The sequence below is a fragment of the Vicugna pacos genome, chromosome 1 (genome assembly GCF_048564905.1).
Source record: "Vicugna pacos chromosome 1, VicPac4, whole genome shotgun sequence".
In the NCBI taxonomy this organism is placed as follows: domain Eukaryota; kingdom Metazoa; phylum Chordata; class Mammalia; order Artiodactyla; family Camelidae; genus Vicugna; species Vicugna pacos.
The window spans coordinates 20,427,326-20,440,803 of NC_132987.1; the positions used below are offsets into that span (position 1 = coordinate 20,427,326).

General features: G+C 40.6%; 1 protein-coding gene and 1 long non-coding RNA gene across 9 annotated transcripts in view; one reads left to right on the forward strand and one right to left on the reverse strand.

Moving 5' to 3' along the window:
* LOC102544655 (ribonuclease inhibitor) overlaps window positions 1-13,478 on the forward strand; it is a 46,232-nt gene that overhangs the window by 3,550 nt on the left and 29,204 nt on the right. For 5 of the 8 annotated variants that reach the window (XM_072958443.1, XM_072958431.1, XM_072958447.1 and 2 more), the window contains exons 2-4: window positions 4,935-5,163; window positions 6,870-7,022; window positions 11,387-11,532. In XM_072958443.1, coding sequence (XP_072814544.1) covers window positions 4,984-5,163; window positions 6,870-7,022; window positions 11,387-11,532 — 479 coding nt within the window. In that variant the 5' untranslated portion in view covers window positions 4,935-4,983. Of the gene's footprint in view, window positions 1-3,228; window positions 3,371-4,928; window positions 5,164-6,869; window positions 7,023-11,386; window positions 11,533-13,478 lie in introns of all 8 variants that reach the window. The other 3 variants (XM_072958439.1, XM_072958429.1, XM_072958450.1) reach the window with 2 other exon arrangements.
* LOC140695644 (uncharacterized) overlaps window positions 3,863-13,478 on the reverse strand; it is a 40,820-nt gene continuing 31,204 nt past the window's right edge. Inside the window, exons 5-6 of the long non-coding RNA XR_012071368.1 lie at window positions 11,374-11,638; window positions 3,863-4,156 (exon numbers count right to left, since the gene is read on the reverse strand). This is a non-coding gene — a long non-coding RNA (uncharacterized lncRNA). The remainder of the gene's footprint in view (window positions 4,157-11,373; window positions 11,639-13,478) is intronic.

Genomic DNA, 13,478 nt, shown 5'->3' on the forward strand with positions numbered 1-13,478 from the left:
AGCATAGAGCAGAGTATCTAATCCTTAGGCCTCCTCCTTAGCTTCTCAGTCAATGACTCTGGCCTTGAGCACCTAGGTAGTTGCCTGCCTGGGCCACACATTTACTCTGTATGGAAATGACATGAAGAAACATGATAAAATAGTAACCAAAAAACTCAAAATTTAAGAGTGTCTTAATAGAATGTTTATAGATTGTATGTGTGTATACTTTGTGCTTCTGTAAATACCCAGAAAAGGCTGATGAGAATACTTCATATTGTGAGTAAGTACCATCTTAGCTTGGGCTGCCATAATCAAATACCATAGACAACAGAAATCTATTTTTCCCAAGTTTGGAGGCTGGGAAATTCAAGATTCAAGGTGCCAGTAATGTAAGCTTCATTTTGAAGCTGTTTTCTCTTTGCCTGTAGGTGATGGCCATCTCAACAGCTTGGGAGAGGTGGGGGAGGTGGGGGAGGGGGAAGGGGAACAGGGAATGAGCTCTCAGGCATCTTTTCTTATAAGGACACTAATCCCATCATTAGGGCCCCACCCTCATGACCTCATTTAACCCTAATTACCTCACAAAGGCCCCATCTCCAAATACCATCACACTAGGGGGTTAGGGCTTCAACATATAAATGGGGGGAGGGGCTGCAAATATTCAGTCCATAACAGTATCTAATAGGTGGTACCTTAGAGTGGTTAGGAATTTGGGCCATGGAGCCAGACTGTCTGAATTTCAATCCCAGCTGCACCATTTACCAGTGTCTGCCCTTAGACAAATCACTTAACCTCACTATGCCTCAGGTGTCCCACCTGAGCATTTACTACATGCCAGGCTCTGTTCTTAGCATTTGTCATGCACTAACCCATTATTCCTCATAACAATTCTTTGTTATCATCAACTACATGTTACTAATGAAAAAACTTTACATTTGTTATCTCATTTAATCTTTACAAATGTCAAAGAGGTAATATCCCCATCATTTTTACAGATGAAGAGAAATGAGTTTCAGGGAAGTGAAGCTGATTACCCACAATCACCCTGCTAATAATTGACAGGCACAGAATTCAAACAAGTTCTTAACTGGAAGCCTAGGCTGCCCCTGCCCCACCCACACAGTCTCCCATGATGCCATGCAGTGTTTGCCAATTGCCCAATGATAAGCATCACCTGAGATGCTTTCCAAAAATAGTCTTGGTAAGCAGAAAGAGAAAGAAAAATACCATATGGTATCACTCATATGTGGAATCTTAAAAAAAAAAAATGACACAAATGAACTTACTTACAAAACAGAAACAGACTCAACAGACATAGAAAACAAATTTATGGTTACCAGGGCGGAAAGGGAAGTGTGAAGGGATAAATTGGGAGTTCAAGATTTGCAGATACTAAGTACTATGTATAAAATAGATATACAACAAGTTTCTACAGTATAGCACAGGGAACTATATTCAATATCTTGTAGTGACCTATAATGAAAAAATATGAAAAGGAATATATATGTATGTATATGTATGACTGAAACATGCTGTACACCAGAAATTGACACAACATCGTAAACTGACTATTTTTAATTGAAAACTAAAAAACTTAACATGCAAAAAATACAGAATAGTCTTGGGAGTTAGTAGGCCCAGTTCGGTTTTCAGCCAGAACAAGTCCTTTCTTTCCCATCCCAGGCCTTATTTTTGTTTCATACAAAACAAAAACCAGGCCCAAGACAGCAAATAGGTTTTAGGTAGCTGCCAAGTCTGGCTGCTCTGCAGCAGCTAACTGAAGCACAGCTGTGAGCAGAATTCTGGGACTACAGTGATGGCCATGGATGTAGGGACTGGCAGGGTAAATAACCATTGGTTTGCCCAGTACTTTCCTGGTTTTAGCACTCAAAGTCCTGGGACCACTGGTCACCCTAGTGATGGCTTCCCTGGATCAGACAATCTGTATAGTCTCAACCAAAGCTATTAATATTGTGATTTTCCCTTATCCCAGTATCTGTGTCTCTACATTCTGTGGGGTTCACTCTCTCTTTCCAGAATGGTTTTCAGTAATGATGGGCTAATTTGTTATGCAGCAATAGGATACTAATACAAGTGTGATCTAATTTGAAAAGATGAATTACCTCCAGTAGCTCAATAGTATCTAACAGGTGTTGCTAGCTTTCCCTTGAAAATTTAAAATATCCTGAAGTGCCCTATAAGTTTGTAGTGCCTCCAGGCACCTCAGTACACAGTTTGGGAACTATGGTTCTGAGACATGAAGCATTTCTAGATATAGAGAGGGATATTAAATAATGATAAAAGAGTAGATTCCCCCAGGAAAATTTATCAGTTCTAAACTTGCAGGCGTCTAGTAATATAGCTTCAAAATACATGAAACAAAAATTTATGAATTAATAGCAGAAAGAAATTTACATTTATATACCTCTCTCAATAACTGGTAGAATAAGTGTATATAAAATTCAGTAAAGATAAATGTAACAGGAAACCATTGGAGAGATTTAAGCAGAAGAGTCATATGACCTGATTTATATTTCAAAAACATCACTTTGGCAACTGGGTGGAAAACAGACCTAAGTAGGGCGCGCAGGCTGCTACAGTAATGCAGGTAGGAAAGTAATGGTAGTGGCAGCAAAGAAGTGGTATTCCTCCTGATGTCTACTTTTCTCAACAGCCCCTGTCTCCTTCCGGCTTCACTGGAATGCTCCACCAGGCCTGGATTCAACAAGGAGAGCCACTTCTTTCTTTTTTTTTTTTTTTAACATTTTTTTATTGATTTATAATCATTTTACAATGTTGTGTCAAATTCCAGTGTTCAGCACAATTTTTCAGTCATTCATGGACATATACACACTCATTGTCACATTTTTTTCTCTGTGATTTATCATAACATTTTGTATATATTTCCCTGTGCTATACAGTGTAATCTTGTTTATCTATTCTACAATTTTGAAATCCCAGTCTATCCCTTCCCACCCTCTACCCCCCTGGTAACCACAAGTCTGTATTCTCTGTCCATGAGTCTATTTCTGTCCTGTATTTATGCTTTGTTTTTGTTTGTTTGTTTTTGTTTTTTAGATTCCACATATGAGCGATCTCATATGGTATTTTTCTTTCTCTTTCTGGCTTACTTCACTTAGAATGACATTCTCCAGGAGCATCCATGTTGCTGCAAATGGCATTATGTTGGTTTTTATGGCTGAGTAGTATTCCATTGTATAAATATACCACATCTTCTTTATCCAGTCACCTGTTGATGGACATTTAGGCTGTTTCCATGTTTTGGCTATTGTAAATAGTGCTGCTATGAACATTGGAGTGCAGGTGTCATCCTGAAGTAGATTTCCTTCTGGATACAAGCCCAGGAGTGGGATTCCTGGGTCATATGGTAAGTCTATTCCTAGTCTTTTGAGGAATCTCCACACTGTTTTCCATAGTGGCTGCACCAAACTGCATTCCCACCAGCAGTGTAGAAGGGTTCCCCTTTCTCCACAGCCTCTCCAGCATTTATCATTTTTGGATTTTTGAATGACGGCCATTCTGACTGGTGTGAGGTGATACCTCATTGTAGTTTTGATTTGCATTTCTCTGATAATTAGTGATATTGAACATTTTTTCATGTGCTTTTTGATCATTTGTATGTCTTCCTTGGAGAATTGCTTGTTTAGGTCTTCTGCCCATTTTTGGATTGGGTTGTTTATTTTTTTCTTATTGAGTCATATGAGCTGCTTATATATTTTGGAGATCAAGCCTTTGTCGGTTTCACTTGCAAAAATTTTCTCCCATTCCATAGGTTTTCTTCTTGTTTTATTTCTGGTTTCCTTTGCTCTGCAGAAGCTTGTAAGTTTCATCAGGTCCCATTTGTTTATTCTTGCTTTTATTTCTTCTAGGAGAAAATTTTTGAAATGTATGTCAGATAATGTTTTGCCTATGTTTTCCTCTAGGAGGTTTATTGTATCTTGTCTTATGTTTAAGTCTTTAATCCATTTTGAGTTGATTTTTGTATATGGTGTAAGGGTGTGTTCTAGCTTCATTGTTTTACATGCTGCTGTCCAGTTTTCCCAACACCATTTGCTGAAGAGACTGTCTTTATTCCATTGTATATTCTTGCCTCCTTTGTCGAAGATGAGTTGACCAAAGGTTTGTGGGTTCATTTCTGGGCGGAGAGCCACTTCTAATGTAAGATAATAAACACACTTTTTTGACAGTCTCTATCTAGAAACTTTGTCAGGTGGGAAAACTCTAATAATTTCTATAAACCTATGAACCCAGTTCAGAGACCCAACTGTTACATTAAGTTATCACATCCTGAGACTCTCTGAGGCTGGATAATTAAAAGAACAATATCAGTACTGATTCTTGTGGCCAGAACATCAATAATAATAATAAAGTTTATTGAGCACTTCCACTATGTGCCAGGCACTGTGCTAAGTCCTTTATAAACTTATCTTATTTAACGCTTAGGACAACCATAATCCATTTTACAGATGGGGAAATAGAGGCTTGAAGAGTCTTCATAATTTATCTAAGGTCACCCAATGAATCACATAGTGGAGATAACACTAAAATCCAGGTCTGTTCCCCTCATTCTTAATCACTATAATATACTGCCCAGCAAGAACTATGTCTATGAAGAGACTTATGCCACTTTTAAATCATATGTCCTTGGAAATATTTGTACCCACTATTAATGTTAATTATGTTCCTTTATAATTAAGTTCCATGAGTACTGCTCCCATTAAACAATCTAAAAAGAACCTGGCTCTATGAATATAGAAGTTGCAAATTGAAAAATTCTGCTCAACTATCTCTATTTTGATTCCCTACTCCCATTTTAAGATTAGTGAAGCACTTTACGATTTTCAGAGAAGGGTGTGCAGCAATACTTGCCAATTTTTAGTGGGAGAAGTGTGATCTGCTCCTTAAAAAGACATCTGTGTGTTGAGTTTCAGGGCAAGTTACTGTCTTCAGAATCCAAGTGGAATCTAACACTATGAAACGATGCCAAGAGAAAAGGAAGGAAATCGAAAAACTAAAGGAGCACCCCTGCCCATCGTTACAACTCTTCAAAAGTTCCTGAAAACGTATGAGAAGCATTGTGCCCAGACTCAGACGTCCGTGTGTCCGGCCATCAAAAGGGACTTGAAAACCAGTATCAACAACGAGCAGATTCTCAGCAAGGTAAGTGTATCCTCTCCTTCCCTGAAATGAACTGACGAGTTTTCTCCCAAGGAACACGGGTCCTCAGTCCCCTCCAGCCCAGAACTGGTGGTTCCTGCCTGAATAACATCCAAAGCCTGTCTCTGGCACCAAGATCTGCTCAGCACTTCTCCTGTCTTCCCAGTCCTATCTCTGAATCTGCCCATCCCAGTCCTTCCAGCAGGGCTGCCTTTTCTCACACCACTTCACCTCTGGAATGGCCAACCTGCCCCTCCTCCCACTCTACCTCTAAGAGCCCAGCTCAAAAGCACCACTTCTGTCATCACTCCAAGACCTCCCTCCCCAGCACTCCAGCCAACCGACCTGACTCTAAGAGAATATCTTCTTGCCTTGCAACTGATGTGTCCCTGCCATCAGGCCAGACCTGCACACATCCACATCTCCCATCTCACTTGGAGTGAGGTCAGCAAACATATAATTGGGATTTCAGGAAAAAATCTGATGTATTTTTTTCTGAGATTAAATCCAGGAACTGGATGAGAGGGGGAAAAAACAGAGACCAGCACTGAAATAAATGGTCAACTCATGGGAAGAGGCACCTGAGAGACCAGAAGAGGGAGCCTGGCACCCAACGATGGATTGCCCGGCTTTACAGCTTTTCTATCACCAGCCCAGAAAGACGGTCTATGTTTTAATAATCACATACCTACTAATTTCCTAAAATGCTGAGTGTTAAACAAGGCAACAAATTAAACAAAATAATTAGAGATGGGTTGTTTAAAAAAAAATCATTATTTTAAGGTGACTTCGACAGAAATCCATTTCACCCATATTTTCCTAAATGTTTTTGGGGGATAGGAGGGTGATGACATTGCACCCCGCACAAAAAGAACCTCCTGAAGTTCCTCTTTAACCATCTTTCACCTGAACTTCCATTTCCCAGAGCAGCTGCCCTCCCCCCTCCTCCAGTCCTGTGCCTTCAGCCTCTCCCTCTCCACCTCTTCTACTCTCCTCTCCCCTCTGTGCCCTCCTAGGTCTCTCTGATTCCTTCTTTTGCAGTAGCTTCTCCCCGGCACATCTCCCAGCTCACCCCAATGGAGGCCATCTTTTCTGGTGGTAAAACAATCACTAATTAATTTTTCCTATGGTAGTATTTATAATTAGCCTCCACCACTTAATCATAAGGGTTAATCATAAATCTTGTTCAAATCTATAACCTCGTCAGCAATGTTTCCCATTAGAAACACAATTAACATCGGGACCCAGTTTATAAGCACTGTTATGAGTCAGTGTGACCATAAGAGCTGTTTCTGTTGGGCTGGTTGCTTCGGTTGGGTCTCTGTTTTGATTTTGAACGTCACTCAAATAAAACTCTCATGAGACAATTATTCCTTACTGCAGAGGATACACTCACATAATTTCTCTTTTCTGTTTCATTAAAGAAAAAAAAATTAAGCTGGTTGCAACCCACTAAACTGATTTCCTGACCCAATAATGGCCATGCTGAAAAAAATCTCTGCCCTGTGGGACTTTTCATGGAGCTTTGCACAGGGCAGGAAGTCCCAAGTTTGTACTGAATTATCACCCCAATGCACACCTGATCCAACGTCAGTAACAATCTTAAATGTTCTTCTGATGTTATCTAATGACAATACTCTTTCTCCACATATTCAGATACATGGCCCTCTCTTTATGATGCCCACCTGTAGTTTTTTCTTCCATTCCAGTTTGTACTTGTAAGACCTGATGATTCCCCGCCAAGCATCCTGCCAGTTTCCTTGGAACCTTTGCTCATGACCGTGCAGGATGAGTGTTACATGCTGGGGAGAGAGATCTCCATCTGGGGCCTTCAACTGAGCAACCCAGAGGTGGCCAGACTCGTGAGTCATGTGTTTAAAGAAATGAAAATTGCAGATATTTATAAACACAATAGCTAAAGCTTCATCTCACTTCTTTTCCCCCAGCTACTTCCCAGAGGTACCACCAGCCTCGAGCTGATGTGTAACAACCCCATGCATGTTTTCACACTTGTATTACATGTGCATGTATGTTTTTACTTACATGCATGACACTGTACTTTGTGTATGATTTTGCGACTTACTCTTTTATTCACATTATGTTGTCAAAATGTCTCCTTGTTCACTAATTTTGACTGCTATCATATCACACATAACCTTTATCCTTGAATGATAGTTTTGCTGAATATACACTTATAGATTAATCATCATTTTTTAATTGAAGTTCCATTTTTGTGAACATACATAGAACTTCACTTTCAGAAAGGGCAAATCAGATCATTCAGATCAATCCTTTCACTGAGGACAACAAGAGGAACTAAAATACACAGTATGGGAGGCAAAGAAGTTTGATTCCTACTTCACATTATACCCCAGAATCAATTCCAGATGGACTACAAATTTAAGGCAAAACTATAATAAAGTTTCCAGATGATAATAAAGGAAAATACCACCGTGACTGGGGTGGAGAAAAACTTCTCAAGCAGGCACAAAAAGCACCAACCATAAAAGACTGATAAATTGGACTCCATTACAACTAATGTTCAACAAGAGTTACCATTAAGAAAGTAAAACGGCAAGCCACAGACCTAGAAAAGATAATGTGCTACATATATAACCAAAAAGGTTCCTATGCAGGGTATGTAAGAAAAAGAGAAATAATCCAGTAGAAACATGATCAAAAACTTGAATAGGCATTTTACAAAAGAAGATATCAAGCAGCCAATAAACATATAAAAAGATGTCCAACTTCATTAGGAATGAGGAGACTAAAAATTAGAAACATGAGGAGATACCACTACATAGCCACTGGAAGAATGAAAATAAAAGCAGATTACCAAGTGTCAGTGAGGATAGGGAACAACTGAAATTTTCATACACTGTGATGGGCGCGTAAATTGGTACATCTGGAAAACTGTATTGAAGTCTCTACTGATACCAAAGTCTACGATCCAGCAATTCCACTCTATAGTCATATACCAAACATAAATGTGCATGCGTGCGTATGCGTGGTGTGTGTGTGTGTGTGCGCGCGCGTGTGTGTGTGTTGGTGGGGCTGGGGGGCACCAAGAGACATACACCAAAATGTTCCTGGAAGCTTTAGTCAAAATAGCCAAGAACTGGAAGCAACCAAATGTCTATCAACATAGAGTGGATAAAGAAATCATAGCATATTTATATAGTAGAGCACTATATAGCAATGAAAATACACTAACTACAGCTATGCAAAAATAAGATATGATGACTCTCACTAACATAATGTTGTACAAATGAAGAGAGGATACATACTGGGGAGAAGGTATAGCTCGGTGGTAGAGCACATGTTTAGCATGCATGAAGTCCTCTGTTCAATCTCCAGTAATTCCATTAAAAAGAAACAATCCTAATTACCTCCCCCAACCAGAAAAATAAAAATAAATAAATAAATAAACTTTTCAAAAATTAAAAAAAAGAATACATACTCTATGCTTGCATTCATATGAAGTTCAAAAAACAGGTAAGGCTATAATGTTTATCATAAAATAGCTCTCAGGGAGGAGGAAGGAAGTGGAGATTGGAAGAGGGCATTGGTGCCCATTTTTCTCCTCTCTTGCCTTTTAAAAAAATCCCTAATTTTATTTATCCGAATATGTTAAACTTATTTTATAATCTGCATTTAACAGTTTCAATAATCTGAATTATGTTGGAGTCTGATACTGCTGACTCTTGATTCTACTGACTCTCACTTATGGTGACATTTCTTTGTATGTTTTTGTGATTTACTTTTCACTGTAAACTCATATTTCCTGCAAAAAAAAAAAAAAAACAGTTGTGGCCAACTCCTTGAGCTCTGATTTGAAGACTGCTTTCTCCAGAGAGGATCTGCATTTGCTTCTGCCACATACTCAGGATGCTGCCGTCTCAGAGCTACGTGAAATTAAATTCTTGATCTGATGTTTCCTGGAACCATCCAGGTGATGTTAATTCAGGGTGCTAACCTGTGCTATGGCTAGTTTGTGAGTTCTCAGGGGGTGTATTTTTTTCCATACACTCAGTATCAGTATGAGATAGGCCACTTCCCTGGGATCCTTTGTGGAAGGCAGAGCTGGCTTTATTTCTAGTTCATCCTTACTCTGAGGGCATAGCACTACAGCTCACCTTATGTTTTGGGCCACATGTCTTTGCAGAATTTCCTACTGGACTCTTCACCTTGGGCTTAATCTCCTATCCCCTAGACTGTGTGATGCATGAAAACCAAAGTTCAAATCTATTCCTTTACAATTTGACACAACACTGTAAAATGATTATGAATCAATAAAAAATGTAAAAAAAAAAATCTATTCCTTTACTGATATTCCTAAAGGGAAAGCTGGCTTCAGTGCCTTGTAACCCTTCTAGGTTCCCACTTTCTCTCATTTATTGTCTTTTGTGTATTCCTCACTAACCTACCAGTCAATCAACACATTTTAAAAAGATATTTTTAAAACTCTCAGATGAACACATGGAGGAAAACCATGAGACTGGATTTGGCAACGATTTCTTGGATATGACACTAAAAGCACAGACAACAAAAGAAAAACTAGATGAATGGGACTACCTCAAAATGAAAAACTTCTGTGCATCAAATGACAGAATCAACTGAGTGAAAAGAGAGATGATAATTGCAAATTCTATATCTGATAAGGGGTTAATATCCAGAATATATAAAGAACTCCCATAACTCAACAACAAAAAACAACCTGATTTTAAAGCGGATAAAGGACTTGAATAGACATTCTCCAAAGAAGACATACTAATAACCAATAAGCAAGTGAAAAGAAGTTCAACATCATTAATTATTAGAGAAATGCAAATCAAAACCACAATGAGATACTCAACGTCATCGACTAGGATGGTTACTACCAAACAAAACAAAACAAAACAAAACAAAACAAAATGACATATGGATGAACCCCCTGAGGAACTCATGCTAAGTGAAATAAGTTAGACACAAAAGGATAAATACTGTAGCATTCCACTTATAAGAGGTACCTAGAGAAGTCAAATTCATAGAGACAGAAAGTAGAATGGCAGTTGCCAGGGGTTTAGGGGAGGGGAGAATGGGAGCTTTTGTTTAATGGGTACAGAGTTTCAGTTTTGCAAGATGAAGAAAAGTTCTGGAGATGGATGGTGGTGAGGGCTGCACAACAATGTGAATATACTTAATGTCACTGAGCTGTACACTTGAAAATGATTAAGATGGTAGATTGTAAGTGTATTTGACCACAATTTAAAAATAATTTTTAAAAAAGATATTTTAAATATATAAGCAGAATTTCGGGTTGTTTTTATTCAGAGGGTAAGTCAGGGTACCCAGGCCATTCAAGCCAGAAAGAGAATGCTGTCCGTTAAAAGTTGAAAGTTGAAAGTGATCCTTAGCAGTTCCTTAAAATGTAGCCCTCTGGGTAATCTGGAGGCTGCTGAGAAATTCTATCGAAGACAGCTGCGGTCTTGCCCGCAGCAGTGATGATGCCCAAGGGATGGCACTGCAAACCACTGGTTGAGATCTTTAGGACCTGGTCCAGAGTTTATTTTGCAGAGACCAACGTTAACATCAGCAGTGATGTGCCACATGGCCTCCTCTATCAAAAACGCAGCTTGAGAATCCAATCCAGCGCTCAAACCAACTAGATGTTCTTTCATTAAAGAGGCCTCAGGCACCAGCTCTGTAGTTAAGGTTGCAAGTGCTTTTTTATTCCCAACCAAAGTATAATTTGGAATCCTCTCTCTGACCAACATGTCATTACCTCAAAAAACCCTAAATCCTCCCAACCCCACCAGAGCCTTTTTGAGGCTTAAATTCTGAACTGAAGGAATCCTCAGGTTGCGGTGATGCTAATTGCTAAAAGGTGTCCTTCACGATTTGTAGCTTTAAAATCCCTCTCCTATAAGTTAGGTGGGGATTTAAGTGTCATTGGGATCCTCTGTTACCACAAGAAATGACCTTCCCACAGACTTGTGCTTATATTGTGCTACAATATGTCCTATCTCACCATCAAGCTTGGCGTCTCCCATGTAATTCTTCAATGAGTCTTCATTTTAAAGGGAAATTATTTTGTTTTCACGCAACTTTCTCCTTGGGTAATTAGAACGTTATCTTAGAGTTAAAAATGTTGAGGAAATTAACATAAGTGACTTTTAAGTAACATACTAAGACACAGGGCATGTTGGTCTGCATAGTGTCAGAGCTCTTTACCTTGTGTTCTCAGGCTTCGCTTCTGGAATCAAAGGGGCACACCTGCCCATTTACCACCCTCAAACTCATGGATTGCAGGATGGATGCGTGGTCTCTGGGGAGACTTGGGACAGCTCTGCAGTTCAGCACTTTGCGTTCTCTCGTCCTCGATTACTGCAAGTAAGGCTGGAACGCAGAGTTCCTTCACGGTCCTTCCCGCTCTCGGCTGGGGAGGCAAAGGCCGGGAGGGCAAAATTCTGGTTCCTTGTGCCTCATCAAGTCATCACTGAAAAGGACACACCAAAACCTCCTTAGCGCTCATGTTCCTGAGTAAATGGGGAGGTTCTCAAAAAGAGTCTCTTGTCATTCATTTATTCTTTCAACAAATATTTGTTGAAGGCCAGTTTGTACAAGACATGTGGCTCGTTGCTAAGGAAGATACAGGTATATTTAAGGCAATGCAGCTGTCTGAGGGAGTCTTTGGTACAACACAGAGAGGAGACATGCTCTTGATTATGTCTAACGCAAGGCAGAAAGTCTGGATATCACAAAAGATGTCCATCTACAGTTTAGGGGTGGGGGGTTGCATAAGAGAAACCAGAATTCCTTAGGTGATGGGTCAGTATTCACCAGGGGAGGAGAGGAAAGGTATGATGCTACAGAAGAGCAAAGCAAGTCCTTCAGAGGACTGGGCAGGGGAGGTCAGGGGTAGTGATGATAATAATAATAGTATCAGCTAATGGTTACTGAGTGCTTACTGTGTGCCAAGCAGTGCATGGATTTTTCTCATTTATTCTTTCAACAGTAGACAGATATGTATCATTACATATAGATGTATGATACATAATGATAGATACATACTATTTTTATCCCTTGACTATAGGTGAGGAAAAATTTAGGGGGATTAATTGGCTTGTTCAAGGCCATTCAGCTCATGGGGTTGGAGCCTAGATGTGAAGCCAGCTGCCTGAATCAGAGCCCTCCTCTGACCCATGATAGTAGACTGCTGGGGTCTATAATTTACCATCCATAAATAATTGCAAACTGCTTGTGTGATCTGGGGTAGGTCATGCAAACTCTCTGACCTATACTGAGATGATCTCTTCCACTTCCCACGTCTGTGATTCCATGACTCTTCCCATAGAGCCAAGTGGTACCTTGTACTCAAAAAGCCAGTGGACTGTGAAGTGAGATGAGTCATGCCTGAGAAGTGGTACCACAGTGACACACAGGCCCCATAAAAGGACTAGGGTCTTACTAGGGCCCTGGTGGTGACAGGGGACAAGTCCATCAACAAAAGCTGGGGAGAGTGAATATTCTGTGGAGGTCCTCCAGGTTTCTGAAATGCTGGGAGGAGCTTTAGCCACGGCCTCCTAACACAGGGCAGCAGAAGGATTAGGGTCCCAGGGACACCACGCCATGAGTGCACAATCTGCCACAGAGTCTCCCTAGCTCCCCTATTGGACCAGGCAGAAACAGCCCCACTGCTAAGAGACCCCTCTAGACTCCAGCTCCTGTGCTGGACCCAGAGACATGCACTGTGGGAAGAATGAAGGAATTCCCATCTCAAGGAAACAGCTTATTTTAACTGACAGCTGAAATCCTGTGGCTGCTAAGATGCCTGGAGTTGTCAGGGTGGGGGAGCTGGGAATCACCACTGAGACCTCAGCACTGGTCAGACTGTAGGTTACCAGCCTGTGGGGGACTGGAGTTCTTCCCTCACTGCCTTCCCTGATAGGCTGTGAAGTTCAGTGGGCAGGGTGCCCCTTTTCTCATACACGGCTGCATCCCCACAGCCATCACGGTAGCTGGCCCTCAATAATTACTTGTTGAACGAATTAATACATTTTAAGTTATTTCTATTAATTCTACTCACCTCACTTTAAAGTTCAAGCCTTGACATTCCAAATTCCCTAAAGATGCCCTTTACCTCACTGGCCCTCGATTTCTGACCTAACACCTACCTACCCCCAGAGGCTGCTGCTGGCATGAATGAGACGATGGGTGTGATTTCACTTTGCAAACTTACTCCTCCACTCCCAGGCTGCCCACCTCTACCATCCCCGCCCACCCCCACAGGCAGCCCTGGCCCTAGGACCAGCAAGAGTGCCTCTAACTTCCCTGGG